The 21,078-nt window shown below is 42.2% G+C and overlaps 1 protein-coding gene across 1 annotated transcript in view; it reads left to right on the plus strand.

The window, feature by feature from the left end:
• The window catches only part of LOC126281565 (malate synthase-like), a 112,170-nt gene that overhangs the window by 68,795 nt on the left and 22,297 nt on the right, over positions 1-21,078 (plus strand). Inside the window, exon 8 of the mRNA XM_049980638.1 lies at positions 1,622-1,733. Coding sequence (XP_049836595.1) covers positions 1,622-1,733 — 112 coding nt within the window. The remainder of the gene's footprint in view (positions 1-1,621; positions 1,734-21,078) is intronic.

Here is a 21,078-nt window from a genome sequence, read left to right on the forward strand (position 1 = left end):
TACATTACAGTTATTCCGTTAGTTGGAATCTGGGTGATTACTTATCCTAAATGGATAAGAGTTGTGGTACCTATCGGTGAAGTAAATCTCCGAAACTAGTCTGTTATGTAAAAATCCACTTTGTTGTGTGTGGTCGAGTGTACTTCCCATTACCACTTGCAAGGGTTTCTCCCCATTAGATTTGCGTTTGTAGGGCGGGAAGAATGAGCGCTTAAATGACTGTGTGCACAGCAATTGGTCTAATCTTGTCCTCGTGTTCCATATGGGAGCAATATTACGTAGGGGGCTGTAGGACTCTCCTGGAATGCTCACTTAATACTGATTCCCGCAACACTTACATAGCCTTTAGCAGGATAGTTTGCGTCTTCCTTCAGGTTCTTCAGCATTTCAGTGAAGCTCTCTCTTGAATTAAACATACCTGCCACCATTTGTCCTTCTCTTCTCTGTATGCATGCAATATCTCCTGTTACTCCTGTTCTATATGAGTCTCACATACTGAAGCAACATTCTAGAATGGGGTGCAAGAGTGTTTTATGAGTACCTTCTTTGTAGACTTAGTGTACTTTGGCAGTATTCCACCAATCAACTGAAGTTCGCCGCCAGATTTATTCACAACTGAACTTAAGTGACCATTCCATTTCATACCCCTACAAATAGTTGTATCCAGATAAATAAATATATGAACTGAGTGATTCCGGTTGTGATTCGCTGATGTTTTTGTCATAGTACAATAGGTTTTTGCGTTTTATGAAGAGTAAAAATTAAAATTTATGAATATCTGAAGCAAGCTGCCAATCTTTAAGCCACGTTGGAATCTTATCCACACCATCGTCCAAATAATGATTGTATTATACAATGACAGCGGATTTTTTCCGTTAATGAAACACAGTAATGAAATTTATAATAATACTGCTAAAAAACTATTGTAATTGCACTAAGTAATTGTGGTGAATGTATTTTCAGTATTATTCAATTACTGTGACGTTCATAAAATGCATGTACCCGCAGGCCTCATCGATTTCACTTACTTTTCAAATTGAGAACCTGCAAAATTTTCAGAAGTTTTTGCTTTACATTGCCACGACTTCTTCTGAATTTTGCTGTTACAACATCATCACAGGTCCCCTATTGTCTTCACTTGATACTTGATTTGTCGTAATTCCTACGATTGTGAACACTATTTAGTCCGCCTAATGTCAGAGTCAGAGAAATGATAACCTTTTTTGTTGCTTCATATTAGCTATACTGTTTAGTAGAGCCAATAAAAATTTATTTCGAACGCTTGTTCCTGACTTATTGATGAGACATTGTGTTAAATTTTGACAGTCAGAGCTAGTCTCTTTTTGTATTCTTCATTGTCACTGATCGTTGAATATCCTGCCCTGCATGAAGTCTGGCAAGTCTCTAAATAGAGAGCAAGTTTTCTTGTATGTCCTTGCAACATCAGCCAGACGCCCAACAGATTTTAGCATAAATAAAAGTTAACCACACTACTTGTAGTTTATGCATCTGTCATTGAATATCATATTTTTACAACTCTACTATAACTCTGTTATTTGAAAAGAAACACCCGGAACATTGGTAAGGCCGTGCCTACAGACTTACATTTTATGTTTTACAGCAAAGAGAAGCTCGTAGTGGACAAAGTTTGTCAAGCGAAACTGCAGGAGATTCAGCATGGTGTAGACGGCTTCATGGTATATGATTTGCGGTTGGTTCCCTACGTGAATCAGGTAAGTTAAATACTTATGCACAAAGTGATATCATATTTAAAGTCACTCTTTGTGAAAATACCTGACAATTCAAATAATTTTAAAGGAAAGTAAGTACTGCAAGCTTTCTCTCGATGTGCTAGAGATCTCTTATGGCGAATGATGGTATATCTGTGCCACGTAGAACTGATTCGGTTTATTTCTGAAAGACCTCATATCCACACTGCATAGTTTTGGGAAAAAAACGGGAAAAATTACTTTAAAATGAAACTGCCGGTCCCTGGAAAACTATTTCTTATACGTCAGCAATGAACATCACAAAGTGTATTCTGCAACAAAAATACTTTATTTTACATTGAGTAGGAAGGAAGCTATGAGCTTCAGAGTTCTGTGAAATAAAAGCTCTTTAGCTATTACTTCAGTAATGTTCTTTTTATGCACCCGATATTTACAGATTTATCTAGTTAAAAACAGAGATACCCGTTTGGGTGCTAAATGAACATTTAGTATGCGTATAGATTGCGCTGGGTACACAACTAGCATATATTACTACAGCTGTGATGTTCGATGCGTCTGGTAAAGTTTTAGTCCATCACACTACTACTCTTCTTCAGGAACTGGTAATATACCGTTACAATACTATACATACTAGCACTGGATGTATTTTATAACGTGATTCGTGTATGCTGTTTTATCACGTTTGGCTGGAACACTTTCATTGTACTCTAGACACCAAGAACCGTCACACGTTTTGTTATCGGCAAGCATAGATCCAATGAGTGCTTCACAAAGGCAGTCAAAGGTGGTCCCCTCATATGGAGCCTTTGAGATGTATCTGAATTATGATGAATCAATTGCACTGAATGGTATCTTTGATTGACTTTCCAGTTTCCGTAACCGAGATTCTGTTTAGAGTCAACAGTTCTTGTAGAAATTGAGCCATCAACTGTTTAAATCTAAAATTTCCTTCATGTTGACCATGTGAACTATAAATTTATTGCGCTAGCATAGTTTACAATGATCGTTCACAGCTAAACTGCCACTTCTCCACAAGAAAAGAGTTTTTGGAAAAGAATGGTAATATTGTTGGCTTCCTGTGTCGCCTTCTTACCACCCCTGGAGAATCAAAAATTACAATAAAAAGCTTTTACCAAAGAATATGATGAAGAGTATTTGAAAAGTAACAGAGTCATTTAGCTGGCTTATTAACTTGTCTAGACGACAGAAATGTGCCACAATATGTATAATGCTGGATATGGGTGGACAGAACATGAGAAAAATTGAGTCTGTCTTTCCGAAGCTCGATCTCAGCAAAGTAGTTGTCTGTAACTGTAGTCAAAACATTCCCAGCATGTTTACGTGAACAAACGTAAGTATTTTGGTTTTGATGAGACGACACACCAGAAATACATGTGTGAGACTCCTTGCAATACTTCCTTCAACTTAATAGTAGTCTCTGAGAAATGATCGCCTTAAATATCTCTGAAAACCCCCAGGATAGAACATGTCTAAGATTTTTGTTGATGAAGATTGTGACTGTTTTGCTCATGTAGTGACAACATCTACGTTCTTATACAGCGATTCCTTTTCATTCCAAGAAATAAATTAAATTAAATTCACGTTGTCCTTCTGCTTGAGAAAAAAATGTATGTTTCGCGTACCAACCGCATTTAAGTTACGGAAATAATTGTTTTACTCACGATGTAGTTTGTTACTCATCTGTAAGGAACGATCAAAATTTACCGTTTGGGGGTGTTGGTGCAGCTACATGCAACTCATTGAGACTCCGACGCGGATGTATAACCACCGACCTGTAGGCAAGCGATCTGTATGGTATTCGTGTCTTTCGACCTGAGTGCGGTGAATGCGGCAACGTGATCTATGAGGACGTTATTACCAAACGCGTCCAATCAGGACAAACGTGATTTTATTCTTTTTTTTCTGCCGGAGGACAGACACCGGTAGATATCCAGCGGAGAATGAAGAACATGTATGGAGCAGCATGCCGGTCGAAAACAGCCGTTGTGGACAAGGGACGCTTCGTGATTTACGCACGTTCCCGTCGGAGTGGCCGTGCGGTTTTAGGCGCTACAGTCTGAAACTGCGTGACCTCTACGGTAGCAGGTTCGAATCCTGCCTCAGGCATGGCTGTGTGTGATGTCCTTAGGTTAGTTAGGTTTAAGTAGTTCTATGTTCTGGGGGACTGATGACCTCAGCTGTTTAGTCCCATAGTGCTTGGACCCATTTTGAACGTTCCCATATCGCACAGAAGTTACGCCAACTCATGTGGGTGACACTCGAGCACACGCTGCCCTACAGACCTGACCTCGCCCCCTGCGTTTACATTTACCACGCCCTCTGTTCCTTAAACAAGGCTCTGAAGGGTTGACGATTAGTATCGGACGAGTTTGTGAACCAGGCAGTTACGAACTTCTTCACGTAGCAAGACACTGTGTTTTATCCAACGGGTATCTTAACCTGGTGCGTCGGCGAGGTGAGTGTCTCATTGCCCCCTTGTGATTTTGCCTGATTGGCATACCAATTCTGGACTGTACGGCCTTCGAACAGAAACTTTATCGTCCCTTATACATTTACATACATACTTCGCAAGTCATCTTGTGGTGTGTCACAGTGGATACTTGTCATACCATCACCATTTCCCCCATTCTCCGTTCATTTACGAATGAACTTTGATAAACCTGCGTATGAGCCCTACTTTCTCAGGCTTTTACGTCTTTTACATTTCTCTTATTCTGTCTGCCACTGGAGTTTGTTTTGCATCTTCGTAACGCTATCGCACCAACAAAACGACGGTAAGTACAGATCTACGTTGAACGTCCTCTATTTCTTGTGTTAATAGTACTTGTTAAAGTTCCGTGTCTCAGGAACACAACCGAGGAATCGATCGAACGAGTGTTTTGAAAGCGACTTCGTTAGTGGATGGACTACGCTTCCTTAATAGCCTCCCAATGAATATGTGGATTTCACTTTAGGTCGCTACAGTAACAGGGTAGGTTAGGAAAGGTTGAGCGACTGATTGAACTTGAGTGCCAGTTTGAACACAACATATTTATTGTAAAGAGATAAATATAAAATTTTTAAATTTAACTAATAAAAGAAACACTGATACACTTATTCCACGCCGTGTAGCATTAGCCGAGCGGCCTAAGGCGCTGCAGCCATGCACTGTGCGGCTGGTCCCGGCGGAGGTTCGAGTTCTCCCTCGGGCATGGGTGTGTGTGTTTGTCCTTAGGATAAAGCTTAGGTAAAGTTGTGTGTAAGCTTAGGAACTGATGGCCTTAGCAGGTATGTACCATAAGAAGTAGCCGGCCAGAGTGGCCGAGCGGTTCTGGGCGCTTCAGTCTGGAACCGCGCGACCGCTACGGTCGCAGGTTCGAATCCTGCCTAGGGCATGGATGTTTGTGATGTCCTTAGGTTTAAGTAGTTCTAAGTTCTAGGGGACTGATGACCTCAGATGTTAAGTCCCATAGTGCTCTGAGCCATTTGAACCATTTGAACCCATAACAAGTACATCAGGGGAAGCAGGTCTACAAATCTCGACATCCAAAACAGAATAAATGACAAATGTCGTAAGTATCCGCAAATTGCTGAAAACAGGTTTTGGAAAAAATAAAATACCTCTGAGAAATAATCCAAATCAATTGACTGACAGAAGTAGCAAACAACGCCACATCCCAGAAGATCAAAACGGCGTAGCAACTCTCCAAGGACACCTACAATAAAAGAATGAATTTCCATTCACGTGAAAAGTAGAGACAATGTAACAGTTATTAATCCACACAATCTCTCTACGCAGCAAAGTGAATTGCAACCTTTAAAGAAAAAGCAATAGAAAAAAAATGGAGAAATAAGCGAGGAGAATCCTTTGAAAAATTCTTGGCTCTACCATAGATGAAACCGAAACCGCTAACTACAAATTAAAGAGCAACAAAGAACTCATTACACTCTGGAGAAAGTGGATCAGTTTTTTGCACATGGATGACAATAGATTAACTACAATATTCTTCCAGTATTTCAGTAACAAAATGGATAACTGTCTCAAATAGACTGAAAAAGACAAGAGATGAACATAATTGAAGAAGCAATTCAAAACAGAGAAAAATTCAGAGCCAGAATAAAGTTTGAAAGAGAGGAAACGCTGAGTAATCGCCACCCAGGAACGAAAACGATAGCTGGGTGAGAGAATAAAAAAGTAAAGTGGAGACCAGAAGAAAAACTTCGTTCGAAAGAACAATTCCTCCGCGTAATTGGAGGTGTTGGTAGAAGGAGGTGCTCATGCAGAAGAGCGTGTTTTACGTTACTGCTAGATGTTTGGTTGAAACGAAAGACAAAAAAACACAAGAGGAAGTTACCCAAATGGAACGAAAATTGGCAGATGTGATGACCATGTACAGCAAACAAATATTAAAGTATCAGAAAAACTGGAAGGTTTATTCAAGAGAAAGAGCTTCGCAGATTAAGTCAACAAAGCGCTAGTCCACCTTTGGTTCTTATGCGGGCAGTTATTCAGCTTGGAAATGATGAATTATAGAGTTTTTGATGCTTGTCTTCGCGCCAGCCGTACCATACTTTTGCCAGCAAGGTCACCTCAACTGTCCCCAATTCATAACTTTTGGACCATTATGGACAGGAGCCTCCACCCAACACGGGACAAATTGGATAGAATTTAGCATCATATCCCTGAGGAGAATATCCAACAACTACGAATCAATGCCAAGCCGAATAACTGCTTCCATAAGGGCCAGAGGTGGACTAACGTGTTATTGGCTAACATAATCTGTGAAGCTCTTTCTCTTGAATAAACCTTCCAGTTTTTCTGAAATTTTAATCATTTTTTTGATTGTTCATGTTCATTGCATCTACAGTTTTTTTTGTCTCATTCGAATAATTCCTTCGTGTTGTGTCTTTTTTTTATTTTGGAGTGTACAATAAGACCGAGTAATTTATGTAACAACCAACATCCTTGCGGCAGCGGTATCATCGGTTCCCGTTAGATCACCGATGTGAGGCGCTGTCGGGCTGGGCTAGCACTTGGATGGGTGAACATCCAGTCTGCGCTGTTGGAAATCGGGTGTACTCAGCCCTTGTGAGGCAAATGAGGAACTACTGATTGGGAAGTAGCGGCTCCGATCTCGTAAACTGACATTCGAGCGGGAGAGCTGTGTGCTGACCACATGCCCCCCCCCCCCCCCCAATCAGCATCCAGTGACGCCTGTGGGCTGAGGATGGAACGGCGGCCAGTCGGTACCGTTGGGCCTTCACGGCCTGTTCGGGTGGAGTTTAGTTTTTTAACAGTCGGTATTTTCTAGTGGTACGTATGGTACTACTGTACTTGTTACCAGCGTCTGATGATTTCGAAGATACAACAGACAACTTGCTAATCTATACAACTTAACAGTAATGGTTCAAATGGCTCTGAGCACTTTGGGACTTAACTTCTGAGGTCACCAGTCCCCTAGAACGTAGAACTACTTAAACCTAACTAACCTAAGGACATCACACACATCCATGCCCGAGGAAGGATTCGAACCTGCAACCGTAGCGGTCGCGCGGTTCCAGACTGTAGCGCCTAGAACCGCTCGGCCACTCCGGCCGGCAACAGTAATCTGATTCTTGATTTACCGTGGATAACCCCAGTTGCTGGTTTCTTATCTAATGGCTTGCAGGCCAAAACAAATTGTTTTCGTTATTTCATATACCTATTGCCAAAATTTAAAAACATAGAATGCCTTTTTAATCTACTTATTTAGAGGTATAATTTTATCTTAAAGGTTTACACAGTAAGACAAGTTTACAATAAGAAATTGTGTATTCGTAGTTAGGCAGCGTAACTTACTGAGCGAAAATTACCTCACTTTACACATTCATTATTTGAGAAAGAGAGCACTTTCATACTTCGAGCAAACTTTACACACACTTTTACGAAATATTTTTCTCGCTGACAGGACCCTCCCCCCGTGTTGCACTGAGATATCATACAAGAAGAGTTCGCGTTAGTTGGTAACAAAAGAACCGTAGCCGTCCGTCCGCAAGAGGAACATTGCTGCGCGCGAACCAATCACGTAGCCCGAGAAAATCACGCCCCCTGGAGCGACAGCGCCATCATGGAGAGGGACGCGCTCCAAAGTAACCGCGCACGAGCAGAAATTGAGAGTTGCAAGTGGTACGTCAGCGCGAGTATTACTAGGCAGTTCCTGCCGAACTTTCGTCGTGTCTTCAAGTCATCGAGTGAGATAGAGACAGTGGCCGATAGATAGGCAGTGGTTAGTCTTCAGTAGAAACAGAACAGTGAATAGAATTATCGTGTGTGGACACACTGCCTAGAGATTTAACTGAGTAGTGTTGGTTTGGAACTGTCCTTCGAACAGTACACCAAGGCAGAACATTAGCTTTCTTCCGATTTTGGTACACAGAACATTATTTGGTTTCTGTTCATGGACCTGTAGTCAACGCTGAACAGATAGGCTAAACCGGGATATAGTACCAAAGTTGGGTAACATACAGGGTGATTTTTTCCACCGATTACAAACTGTAGGGATTGATCGAAGAGAGGATACGGAACAAAAGAGGTCTAATGAACTTATGTGCGGAAATGCATGGTTTCCACGCTACAGACCCTTTATTCAGTCATACTTTGTTACAGAGGCTGCTGTCTAATACGCGCTGTACCATTCGAATCGAGAGCTTGCCGACACGGTGTTTACTTACGGAAAGGCAGAGAGGGGGGCAGCAAGGCTCAATCAGGAGACCTATCCCCGCCGACAACAACCACAGCACTCAATGTTTGCAACAGTGTTTCGCCGTTTGTCTGAGACAAGGCCGTTTCAGGAAGCAGAAAATCACGAAGGACATACCCGAAATCCTCGGATACCAGACTTGGAAGAAAATGTGATTAACACTGGAAATCGAACGCCATGTCAGTACCAGGCAATTGGCCCGCCAGTACAGGCTAAGCCAGACGACCATGTGGAATATTGTCCATGGTAACTGTTACTACCCTTATCACGTACAGCGTGTGCAGGGCTTAATAGCGACAGACTTTCCACTTCGAGAGCAGTTTTATCACGTATTTCTTCACCAGGCAACTACGATTTAGAGATTGTCATCCCTCCTAGTCACAGATGAGGGTTGTAGCCTATCCCAGATTATATTCAATCTGTAGATACCAAGCAGTAAAGGGAACAAAAGAAAAATTGGGAACAGGGATTACAATCTATGAAGATGAAATAAAAATGTACAAATGTGTGTGAAATTTTATGGAACTTAACTGCTAAGGTCATCAGTCCCTAAGCTTACACACTGCTTAACCTAAATTATCCTAAGGACAAACACACACACCCATACCCGAGGGAGGACTCGAACCTCCGCCCAGACCAACCGTGAAATAAAAACTTCGAGGTTTCTGATAACTTTGTAATTTTGTCAGATACAGCAAAGGACCTGGAAGAGTAGTTGAACAGACTGGACAGTGTCTTGAAAGGAGGATATAAGATGAACATCAACAAAAGAAAAACGAGAATAATGGAATGTAGTCGAACTAAATCAGGTGATGCTGAGGGAATTGGTTTAGGAAATGATACACTCAGAGTAGTAGATGAGTTTTGCTATTTGGGGAGCAAAATAACTGATGATGGTCGAAGTAAAGCGGATATAAAATGTAGACTGGCCATGTCAAGGAAAACTTTCTAAAGAAGAGAAATTTGCTGACATCGAATATAATTTGTCAGGAAGTCTTTTCTGAAAGTATTTGTATGGAAGTGAAACATAGAAGATAAATAGCTTACACAAGAAGAGAACAGAAGCCTTCGAAATGTGGTGCTACAGAAGAATAATGAAGATTAGATGGGCAAATCACCTAACTAATGAGGAGGTGCTGAATCGAATTGGGGAGAAGAGGGATTTCTGGCCCAACTTGACTAGAAGAAGGAATCGGTCGGTAGGACACTTTCTGAGGCATCAAGGGAGCATCAATTTAGTTTGGAGGGCAGCATGGAACGTAAAATGTGTGAAATCTTATGGAACTTAACTGCTATGGTCGTAAGTCCCTAAGCTTACACACTACTTAACCTAAATTATCCTAAGAACAAACACACACACCCATGCCCGAGGGAGGACTCGAACCTCCGCCGGGACCAGCTGCACAGTCCATGGCTGCAGCGCCTCAGACAGCTCGGCTAATCCCGCGCGGCTGGAGCGTAAAAATTGTAGAGGGAGACCAAGAGATGAATACACTAATCATATTTGGAAGGATGTAGGTTGCAGTCGTTACTTGGACATGAAGAGTTTTGCACAGGATAGAGTGGCATGGAGAGGTGCATCTAGTCAGTCTCTGGACTGATGACAACAACAACAACAACAACAACAACATATTCATTCTTGCTTTTAGTGGTAAAGACACTTTCTGTCTTGTGACAAAACATTCGCTATTTCTATACACAGCTTTAAGATTGAACCTCTACACGTTAAGAAGTTGCCTAGACGTCCCAAGTCTCCAAAACGTTGGAGTATAATAATGTTCGAAAAGTTACCTCTTCGCACTTCTTTCCAGAATGTGCATAATCTTCGTGGATGTAATACAACCGGTGCTCACTCGTTAACTGTCGAGGATAAGATTTTATACATCATTTCTGGAATTTTTTCTCTCCTCCTTCTGATGTTTTCACAGCAAAGTTCATCGTGCTGATGTACTCAGAATAGCTAATAAACAAACACAATTCGTGTAAACCAACAACGCTCGTAAAACTGACATTCGATCCGGCTAACAAAATTAGATCTGGCCTTATCTGTGAACAGGAAAACGAAAATCGGATTCCGAAGTTCGATTTTCGGCTTCTGCAGTTACCTGGCACGTAAACATAGTGTATGGAAGATTTCATGGCTTTTTTCGTACACACTTTGTGTACGCATTAGTTCGTGCTCTTCATCAGACGTCCGAATTCTGGCCGCTAAATTAGGGCTGTTTATCTGGAGAGTATAAGCTGTAGCAGAAATCCTTTTGGCAAAGTTCTGGTGCGTACAAAACATCTGAACTGCCTTTACGTTCAGGTCTTCAGATTTATGTACACACTAGAATAAAATGGGATCCATAACTTTTGTAGCAGTAATTATACGGATTGAATTGTTGAGTCACCTATTGAAATTACAAAATTCCAACTTCTTATTCAAAGCTTTTGTATCACTTACGCTCTCTCGCACATTTTTCCTGTTCTACAGCCACGCGCGCTGTTCGCTTTTTGTCCTTAATCAGGATAAAATGCGTAGACGTGATGCTAATACTCTCTGAAACCACCTATGTCCGTGATAACAGCCTCCATTCGGAGAGAGAGTCTAACTTCAGGTGTTCCATAACGACCTGATACCAGTCATTGACGATTATATGCGGTAGAACTACCAATTTATGTAGATGTTGGTTGCTGCGTTTCACCCCCTGCTACAAACAAACTGATGAGCCAAAACATTACACAGTAGAACTCTAATTACCCGGATGCCTTGGAATAACCAAATATCAGGATAATTGAACAAGTCATAAGAACAGGTCATTCCTTTAAATAAATCAAAATTTTTGTATACATACTACAGCAATATTAATTTTATAATTACATAACAATGTTGTTTAGATTTTGTACAGTACTATGCTTACATACAGTGTCACTTCTTGAACATACCAGTCACAGTCAGTTGTTTTGCTGTCTTTAATGGTTTTCCGTGCAGCCAGGTCTCCACTTGACGGTGACCAGCTGCATAAGGTCACAGGCCACCGCTCCATCCATGCTGGCGCAGTGTGAAGGCACGCAAACGTCTCACCAGCTGACAGTCCCGTATCTGGATCAGTGATAATGTCATCCTCCTGGCCATTAGTTTCTTCTCTATCTATCTCTCTCTCTCTGAATGATTTCATCGTCATTGAGAATTTGGAATTCAGGGTCCATAGAATCACAAGCAAGCTACTCTCCTGTATCTTTTTCACTGCAATCGAAACGTCCAGGAATTTTCAAAAGGATTCCTACTTCCTCAAGTGATGTTTAGTTTCTGCCATTTATCTTTCTTCATTTTCATGATTCTTTTCATCTTCGTCTTTCTGTACATCGTGTTTTATTGAAATACCTTTCAAAACCAAGCTCTTTTCAATGTTTTCTTCACCAAATGCTTCCGCCACCAGGTAAGTGTAGTCTTTGAAATTCGGTGTTTGGTAATCAGCCACAATGCCTTTTTTATATCCATTTTCTATCAAAATTTTCTTGAATAGTTGTCTTCTGTAATGTCGCTTCACGGCTTTGGTTAATCCTTGTAAAAGACGGGAGGTTTTCAACATTTTTCGATTTTCCTATCAACAGAAGGGTATTTCGTGTTTTGCAGTAGATCCAACACATTTCAGCACAGTAACGAGGTCTTCACTAACCTTATAGCCAGTAGCTTCCCCTTTACAAGCTAAAGCTGTTTCAAGTAAAGCTTTCCGAAGAAGGCCTGTGTGCTCTGCGTTTTATAAAAATTCAAGGTGATAAGATTCTGCTTCGATTTTGAATTTTTCAATGAAATATGCTACTGTTTCAGGGTGTACTGGTAGTTTTTCGCCACTTAAATTGAACTCGACATTCCATAACAGGCCATTGCTCGCTTTAACTGAAGAAAAACTGAAGATTTTATTGAATAAAAATTTTGCTTCCTCGCAATTAACCGCCCCTGAAAGAGGATTTCACTATGTTCGCTGCTGCAAAAATCACTTGAATACTGCCTCTTCAAGCTCTTTGTTTTCTGCTGTTTTCATTGCTTTTCTCGGCGAACTCGCAACTTCATTCTGAAAGACAGACACAAAATTGAAAATTCAGGACTTGTTTTCTTATGTTTGAAATATCTCATGTTCCCAAGCGAACATCTCGGCTAATAGCTTATCACTCATACCTTTTTCTCATTGTTCAAGAACTTTTATTTTGTCTGGCAACGATAGCAAAAATCTCTTCTAGAAAAAAAGCACACAGTACATTAAAGCACTCCTGCAAAACAAAATAAAAAGCACTGAAGCTCAAACATACAGCCACAAATCAGTGTATATGTCACGTGCACAACTCAGTCCATTCCATGTAAACACAGTTCACACCAGTGTGGACCACCAACAGCTTGCTCAAACCTTGTTCAGAACTTGTACCCATAGCTTCATCAGGTCTGCGCCACACTTGAACCCCACCATCAGCTCCTACCAACTGAAGTCGGGACTCATCTAACCAGGCCACGGTTTTCCAGACGCCTGGGAATCAAACGATATGGTCACGAGCCCAGGAGAGGCACTGAAGGCGATGCCGTCTCTTAGCAAAGGAATTCCGTCGGTCGTCTGCTGCCATATCCCAATAACGTCAAATTTCTCCTCACTGCCGGCCGGAGTGGCCGAGCGGTTCTAGGCGCTACAGTCTGGAACCGCGCGACTGTTACGGTGGCAGGTTCGAATCCTGCCTCGGGCATGGTTGTGTGTGATGTCCTTAGGTTAGTTAGGTTTACGCAGTTCTAAGTTCTAGGGGACTGATGACCTCAGAGCCAGTGCTCAGAGCCATTTGAACCATTTGGGCCTCACTGTCCTACCAGATACATTCATCGTTTATCCCATATTGATTTTTGAGGTTATTTCATGCAGTCTTGTTTGTTAGCATCGACAACTCTACGCAAACGCCGCTGCTCTCGGTCGTCAAGACAAGTCCGTCGGCCACTGCGTTGCCCTCGGTGAGAGGTAATGCCTGAAATTTGATATCTTCGGCACACTTTTGACACAGCATGGTAAAGCAAAATAAAAGAAACAAAAAACGTTCATGGAAACGTTATTAATTTATTTATATATGTAGCACAAACGATGACCTGTAATTTTAAGAAACTCATCTCAGATTCGAAGAAAAAAGATTACACATGGTGATGGCGCACATATCTAATAAATACAACAGATATATAGGAAATGAAGCATTTAGTGAGTGTTAGAACTGTAAAAAAAAAAAAAAATCTCACACTTCGCTCTTCATAAGAGAGGGTTTCTAAATTTACACCTTCATCTACACGGGTATTCTGCAAACCAAACTTAAGTGCCTGGCAGAGGGTTCATCGAACCTGATTCTTTATCATTCCACAATCGATCAGCACTCGGATAAAACGAATACTTACATCCTTCATGTGAGCTCTCATTTCCCTTATTATGATGATCGTTTCTCCCTATGTAGGTCGGTGTCAAAAAAATATTTTCGCATTCGGAGGAGGAAATTGGTCCAAAAATGGCTCTGAGCACTACGGGACTGAGGTCATCAGTCCCCTAGAACTTAAAACTACTTAAACCTAACTAACCTAAGGACATCACACACACCCATGCCCGAGGCGGTCGCGCAGTTCCAGACTGTAGCGCCTAGAACCGCTCGGCCACCCCGACCGGCGAGGAAATTGGTGACTGAAACTTCTTGATAGGGTTCTCCCGCATCGAAGGACGCCTTTGGCAAATGGCTCTGAGCACTATGGGACTTAACATCTGAGGCCATCAGTCTCCGAGAACTACCACCATCTACACTTCTGGAAATGGAAAAAAGAACACATTGACACCTGTGTGTCAGACCCACCATACTTGCTCTGCACACTGCGAGAGGACTGTACAAGCAATGATCACACGCACGGCACAGCGGACACACCAGGAACCGCGGTGTTGGCCGTCGAATGGCGCTAGCTGCACAGCATTTGTGCACCGCCGCCGTCAGTGTCAGCCAGTTTGCCGTGGCATACGGAGCTCCATCGCAGTCTTTAACACTGGTAGCATGCCGCGCCAGCGTGGACGTGAACCGTATGTGCAGTTGACGGACTTTGAGCGAGGGCGTATAGTGGGCATGCGGGAGGCCGGGTGGACGTACCGCCGAATTGCTCAACACGTGGGGCTTGAGGTCTCCACAGTACATCGATGTTGTCGCCAGTGGTCGGCGGAAGGTGCACGTGCCCGTCGACCTGGGACCGGACCGCAGCGACGCACGGATGCACGCCAAGACCGTAGGATCCTACGCACAGCTGTAGGGGACCGCACCGCCACTTCCCAGCAAATTAGGGACACCGTTGCTCCTGGGGTATCGGCGAGGACCATTCGCAACCGTCTCCATGAAGCTGGGCTACGGTCCCGCACACCGTTAGGCCGTCTTCAGCTCACGCCCCAACATCGTGCAGCCTGCCTCCAGTGGTGTCGCGACAGGCGTGAATGGAGGGACGAATGGAGACGTGTCTTCTTCAGCGATGAGAGTCGCTTCTGCCTTGGTGCCAATGATGGTCGTATGCGTGTTTGGCGCCGTGCAGGTGAGCGCCACAATCAGGACTGCATACGACCGAGGCACACAGGGTCGACACCCGGCATCATGGTGTGGGGAGCGATCTCCTACACTGGCCGCACACCTCTGGTGATCGTCGAGGGGACACTGAATAGTGCACGGTACATCCAAACCGTCATCGAACCCATCGTTCTACCATTCCTAGACCGGCAAGGGAACTTGCTGTTCCAACAGGACAATTCACGTCCACATGTATCCCGTGCCACCCAACGTGCTCTAGAAGGTGTAAGTCAACTACCCTGGCCAGAAAGATCTCCGGATCTGTCCCCCATTGAGCATGTTTGGGACTGGATGAAGCGTCGTCTCACGCGGTCTGCACGTCCAGCACGAACGCTGGTCCAACTGAGGCGCCAGGTGGAAATGGCATGGCAAGCCGTTCCACAGGACTACATCCAGCATCTCTACGATCGTCTCCATGGGAGAATAGCAGCCTGCATTGCTGCGAAAGGTGGATATACACTGTACTAGTGCCGACATTGTGCATGCTCTGTTGCCTGTGTCTATGTGCCTGTGGTTCTGTCAATGTGCTCATGTGATGTATCTGACCCCAGGAATGTGTCAACAAAGTTTCCCCTTCCTGGGATAATGAATTCACGGTGTTCTTATTTCAATTTCCAGCAGTGTATATACCTCTTCTAAATCGTTTTTCAATTGGTTTTGCCTTCTGATGACTTTGCTAGACGCTAAACGACAGAATCATCTGCAAACAACTTGAGACAGCTGCTCAGATTGTCTCCTATATCGTTTATATAGATAAGGAACAGCAGAGGGCCTATAACACTATCTTGGGTAACGTCGGAAGTCACTTCTGTTTTACTCGATGACTTTCCGTTAGTTACTACGAACTGTTACTTCTATGACAGGAAAGGACGAATTCTGTCGCGTAACGCAGACGATGATTTGGTTAGAAGCCGCTTTAGAGGTACATTGTCAAAAGCCTTCTGGATATCTAGAAATGCGGGATCAATTTGAAATCCCTTGTAAACAGTACACGACACTTCGTGTGAGTAAAGAGCTAGTTGTGTTTAACAAGGACGACGTTTTCTAAACACGTCTTGACTATCTTTCAATAGATCGTTCTCTTTGAGGTAATTCATTATATACGAAAACAATACATCTTTCAAACTCCTACTAGATATCCACTTTAATGATATGGACCGGTAATTTAGTGGATTACTCTTATTATCTTCCTTGAATACTGGTGTGAGCTGTACACCTTTCCAGTCTTTGAGTGCGGATCTTTCGTCGAGCTAGCGGTTGAATGTGACTGTTAAGTTTGGAGCTATTGCATCAGCATACTTTGAAACGAACCTATTTGGTATACAATCTGGACCGGATATCTACTTCTAGGTTACCCATAGTGGCAGCTGTTCTCGACTCGAATGAAATGTTCACTTCGTCGTCTTCGGTGAAGGACTTTCGGAAGGCTGTTTTCAGTACCTCTGCTTTTGCAGCACTGTCATCGATAAGTACTTCCATTGCTGTCGCGCAGAGGGGGCAGTGACCAGTGCCTTGCCGCTAGCATTCTTTACATACAACCAGAATCTCTTGGGATTTTCTGCCACGTTTCGAGACAAAGTTTCGTTGTGGAAGTCCGTCTCTAATTTTTAGTATTCTGTAAAAAAATTACCACCTTGGGGATTTTGTGTTCATTTAAATTTGGCATGCTTTTTTCATTGTTTCTGCAACAGTGTTATGGCCTGTTTTGCGTACCAAAGGGGATCAGCTCCGTCTTTTGTTAATTTATTTGGTATAAATCTCTCAATTGCTGTAGATGCTATTCCTTTGAATTCAAGCCACAGCTGGTTTACACTTACATTGTTAATTCGGAAGGAGTGAAAATTGTCTTTCAGGAAGCCGCCTAGCCAGTTTTCATATGTTTCCGAACAGATATAATTTTCGTTTATTTTTTGTGGATTTGGGAGTTACGGCCTTCAGTCTCGTTACGATAACCTCGAGTTCAGTGATGCCTTTATCCGTTTCGTGCTCGTTATTAACTCAGTATTAGTTGTAGCTAAGTAGTCAAGTGTGTTTCCACAACCGTTTAATATTCGAGTGCGCTCAGGAATTAATTACTCCAAATAATTTTCAGAGAATGCGGACTTCATGAATTTTCGCCAAGCATGTCGAGAATATTTGAAGTCACCGCCAACTAAAACTGTATGAGTCGGCTACGTGTTTGACATTAGACTCAAGTTCTCTTTGAACATTTCAGCAATTGTATCTGATTTGGGAGGTGGGTAAAAGAATCCAATTATTTTTTATTCTGATTGCCGAGGATAACCTCTACCCTTATTAACTCACAGGAACTATCTATTTCAATTTCGCTATGAGATTAAGTACTTCTAACAGCAACAAACATTCCACCGCCAACTGTATGTAGCTCATCCGTTCTAAACACCGTTAGGTCCCTCGGAAAAATTAAGGCACCAGTGTTTTCTATTAGCGTTTGAAGCTCTGGTACTTTGGATATAGGACGGTTTTTTTAACACTCATATAATTAAGCATATATATTTTATTAATTAACGCCCATTGAATGTCAATATTTCGTTTGTTTCTCTACTTTCCGGTAAGCATCGGAAATAAAACCCAAAAATGGGTGTACAGGATGTCGGCGGACTTTTATTCTCTCTGTGTGTCACACGAAACCATTATGGACTCGTTAAAAAATGAAAACTGTGATTCGCCGGCCGCTGTGGTCGAGCGGGTCTAGGCCTTTTTTTTTGTTTGAAAAGATGATTCATTCCTCGCATCTGTATTGTTGTATGTCTCGCACGACTTGCCCCACAAACATCTGCAGTCTTTAAATTTATCCCGAAACCGGTCCTTAAAGTTTCGTCCGGCTCGCACCCTCCCATGTATATTAGAACAGCATTTAATCTCACGTGCAATGACAGAAGACGAACTTTTGTCGGGCGGTTGACACGACATTGCTACACACGGCAGTGAAGGGGGTGGGGGAGTATCGGCTGTCGCGTGGTCATACTCGCCCAACATCCCGACAAGAAAAGTACGTCGGTCGGTCTTCCAAACGCCTACTGACGCCCAATTTGTCGGTCGGTTGGTTGGTGCGTGTGTAGGGCCCCCTAGGCTAACACCACCAAATGGGTATTACTAGTGAAGCACTGCAATACGGATTAACTGTCTCTGTTACATCTCCATACAACTTTAAGATATTGTATTCGGACATTCAACATTCCTGGTTCATATTTGATTATTAATGTGTTCCCCAAGAGATCACCGATTCTTCATTCGTGCTTGCTCATCACCAGCGCATGCGTGAGCCCTCCACTGGCTCGCTGTTTACTTTCGCGGTGTCAGTATTTCCTAGTACATGGTCGCATTCCGTGTACTCACATATACTGGCGCTGAGGCATGTGTTTGTTTTATTTATATCTCTTTTTTTTCTGCTACAAAGCTACTTTCTTGATGGACACTGTCTAGTGCTTTAGGCCGGTTGTGTTATTTCTCTGGAAGCTTTCCTGTTCTTTAAACTAGCTACTGAACAGGTCTTCATACGGTTTTTTAAGTATCTTCCTGTTAGCAGTGGATTTCCGCGATTTAATCTGTTCAGGCTGCAGCCATTTTGGACTTTGATATCTACGTCTGGCTGATTTTTGATTCAGTGATAGACCAAACTATTATTATAAATGAAGGTATAACAACGACTCCTGTGTTCCATGTTCTGGGCTACTTAGCTCTAATCATGTAGTTACGTAAGTACGATTTTCTTAGTTTTACATATTTTTAAAAGTTCTCTAAATTTTTTTCATGTTACTGGGCATTTTATGACATATGTTGCTCTTTCTTGCCGCATTGTTATGCAGATGTCTCCTGAGCAAATGGTTTTCAGTGCCATGAAACCGGTTGTGATCTGATAAAAAGAATCAAAAATGCTCCTGTTGTAGCACAAAAAGGTGAGTTGGGGATGTAAAAGAAGGGAACTAGCTTTTCTAGAACCTTCAAAAATATTTAATTCGCGTTTTTTACCTATAATAGTACCCAAGTCATGCATTGCAATGCATCGCTTCACGTAAAATGATACATGTCACGTATAAACATGAAATATGCAATCATACCATGCCACATGGCATTTGTTTTGCGTGCATTATGACACTACGTGTCAGTTTCTGGTGCGTGTACACCCTTTGATAATCTTCAGTAGATGCACCCCACTCTAAAAGTACATAAATTTGTATCTATTTGTTCTCAACCCTCACGTTACAAATGACAGGGAGTGGGAGTGGGTATAAGAAGTTTCACTGCGCTCCGAAAGTAAGGTGAATTGGTGCAAAAAGAAAAAAAAATGGACTATATCAAAATGTTTAAATTTAAATGCCTTTGAGGCAGCCAGATAAGTCAGTTAATTCCCGTCTTTTACGTCCATAATTCTGCCGAGGACACATTAGCCCTTTTTGTGCTACGATAGCATTTTTCATTCTGGTTCAACTTTTATTCTACCATAATTTTGACATATCGGCATAACTTGGCAACAGATTTAGATCTGTTGACTCGGGCGGCAACTCATCCGGTATAGGATTTGGCTTTCTGACTATATTCTTATATGGTGGCAACGAATTAAGCTTTCACAGACCAGAACGACTTTTAGTTACTTGTATTTGTCTACCTTCTTCCAAATTTGATTCAATTTGCCCAAGTCTGAAACACAGAAGTGGTACGTAAAGCTACACGAAAAGTTTTTGCGAGTAAAATCCAAATGAAGTTATATTTTTGAAAGTTTAAAATTTCATCGTAAAATGCTTTTTTTGATTCACTGTAAGCAGATTCCCCTTACTCAATTCACTTAAGAACGAATTTTGTCACATTTAGCTCGACTTTAAACCATCTTATCTCGACAACGGATAAAGATTAATGGATAAATAAAATCGTTTTAACTTGATGAAAATTTGTACAAGTTTAGAAATTTGGGAAACGCCGCGCTTCGAAAATGCCCTAGAAAAGTGTTTTATCATATTTTTGGACGTAAAATCCAAACGACATACATTGAGCATTAAATTAAGTCCAATTAAGTTCTTTTTACAAAAAAGAAACTGATCCCTCGCAAAATTTGCCTGGGCGCCGGCTCCGACTTTTCGTTGAAACCTTGCTTGACGTACTTAACATAAAGTAAGACAGAAGTTGTAAAGGTAATAAAAATGGTCGCTGATCCGTGCTAAACCAAAAACGTTTTCCCTATGTTCCTAGCTCAAACAGGAATCGGAGGCCAACGACCCCTCCCACCCATACTGCAATTCTGTGGGCGGACTTTTCAGACCTATTTTTTTTTACACCGCTCCCTCGTGTTAACAACTAAATACAGCTGAAGCGGCTTCTTAATCTCCAAGCTAATTGCCGTAGAGTTTGAAACCGGCAGTCATTGACGAGGCGCGAAGCTGGTCACCAGTTCCTGCCATTTAGAATCTGACCACTTTTCTTACGCAATGCTACACGATTGAGTCATTCACAATTCTCTGTAGAGACGTTGGACATCACGTGTTAATACACCGAAAAATCGGTTAAATTGCTTCAGGATTCGGTCGTGGGCACGTCCAGCCACGATAGCTTCTTTCTGTCATTGTCACGTCTCCATGTGATCCCGCTCACTGCGATGTTTCCATGCAGCCGCCTGACACGTACACACCAGGTCATTTTCGTGACTTAAGCCAGTGGTGGAGCGTCACATGACCGTCCCACACCGGCTCTGTTGTACATAGTTGATTGACCTGTTCATACAGTGTATAAAAACTGAATGAAAAGACCAGCAATCTGCTGCAGCTGTATTTAAGTTGATTATTCACACAAACGGTTTCGCAACTTCCAAATTGCATCTTCTGCTGTTTATCTGTAAAGATCTTACAAATTAAGACGTTCATAACAGCTGGTGTGGCTAGACATAGTTTCTAGCCTTCAGTTGATAAAAACCAACATTGATGAATGTCCATTCTAAAATGCAAAGGACTAGAATTAGGAATCGCTGATCCTTCATCAAAACATAGTGCTTCACTAACTGAAATGAT

Source organism: Schistocerca gregaria, chromosome 7 (genome assembly GCF_023897955.1).
Source record: "Schistocerca gregaria isolate iqSchGreg1 chromosome 7, iqSchGreg1.2, whole genome shotgun sequence".
Classification (NCBI taxonomy): Eukaryota; Metazoa; Arthropoda; class Insecta; order Orthoptera; family Acrididae; genus Schistocerca; species Schistocerca gregaria.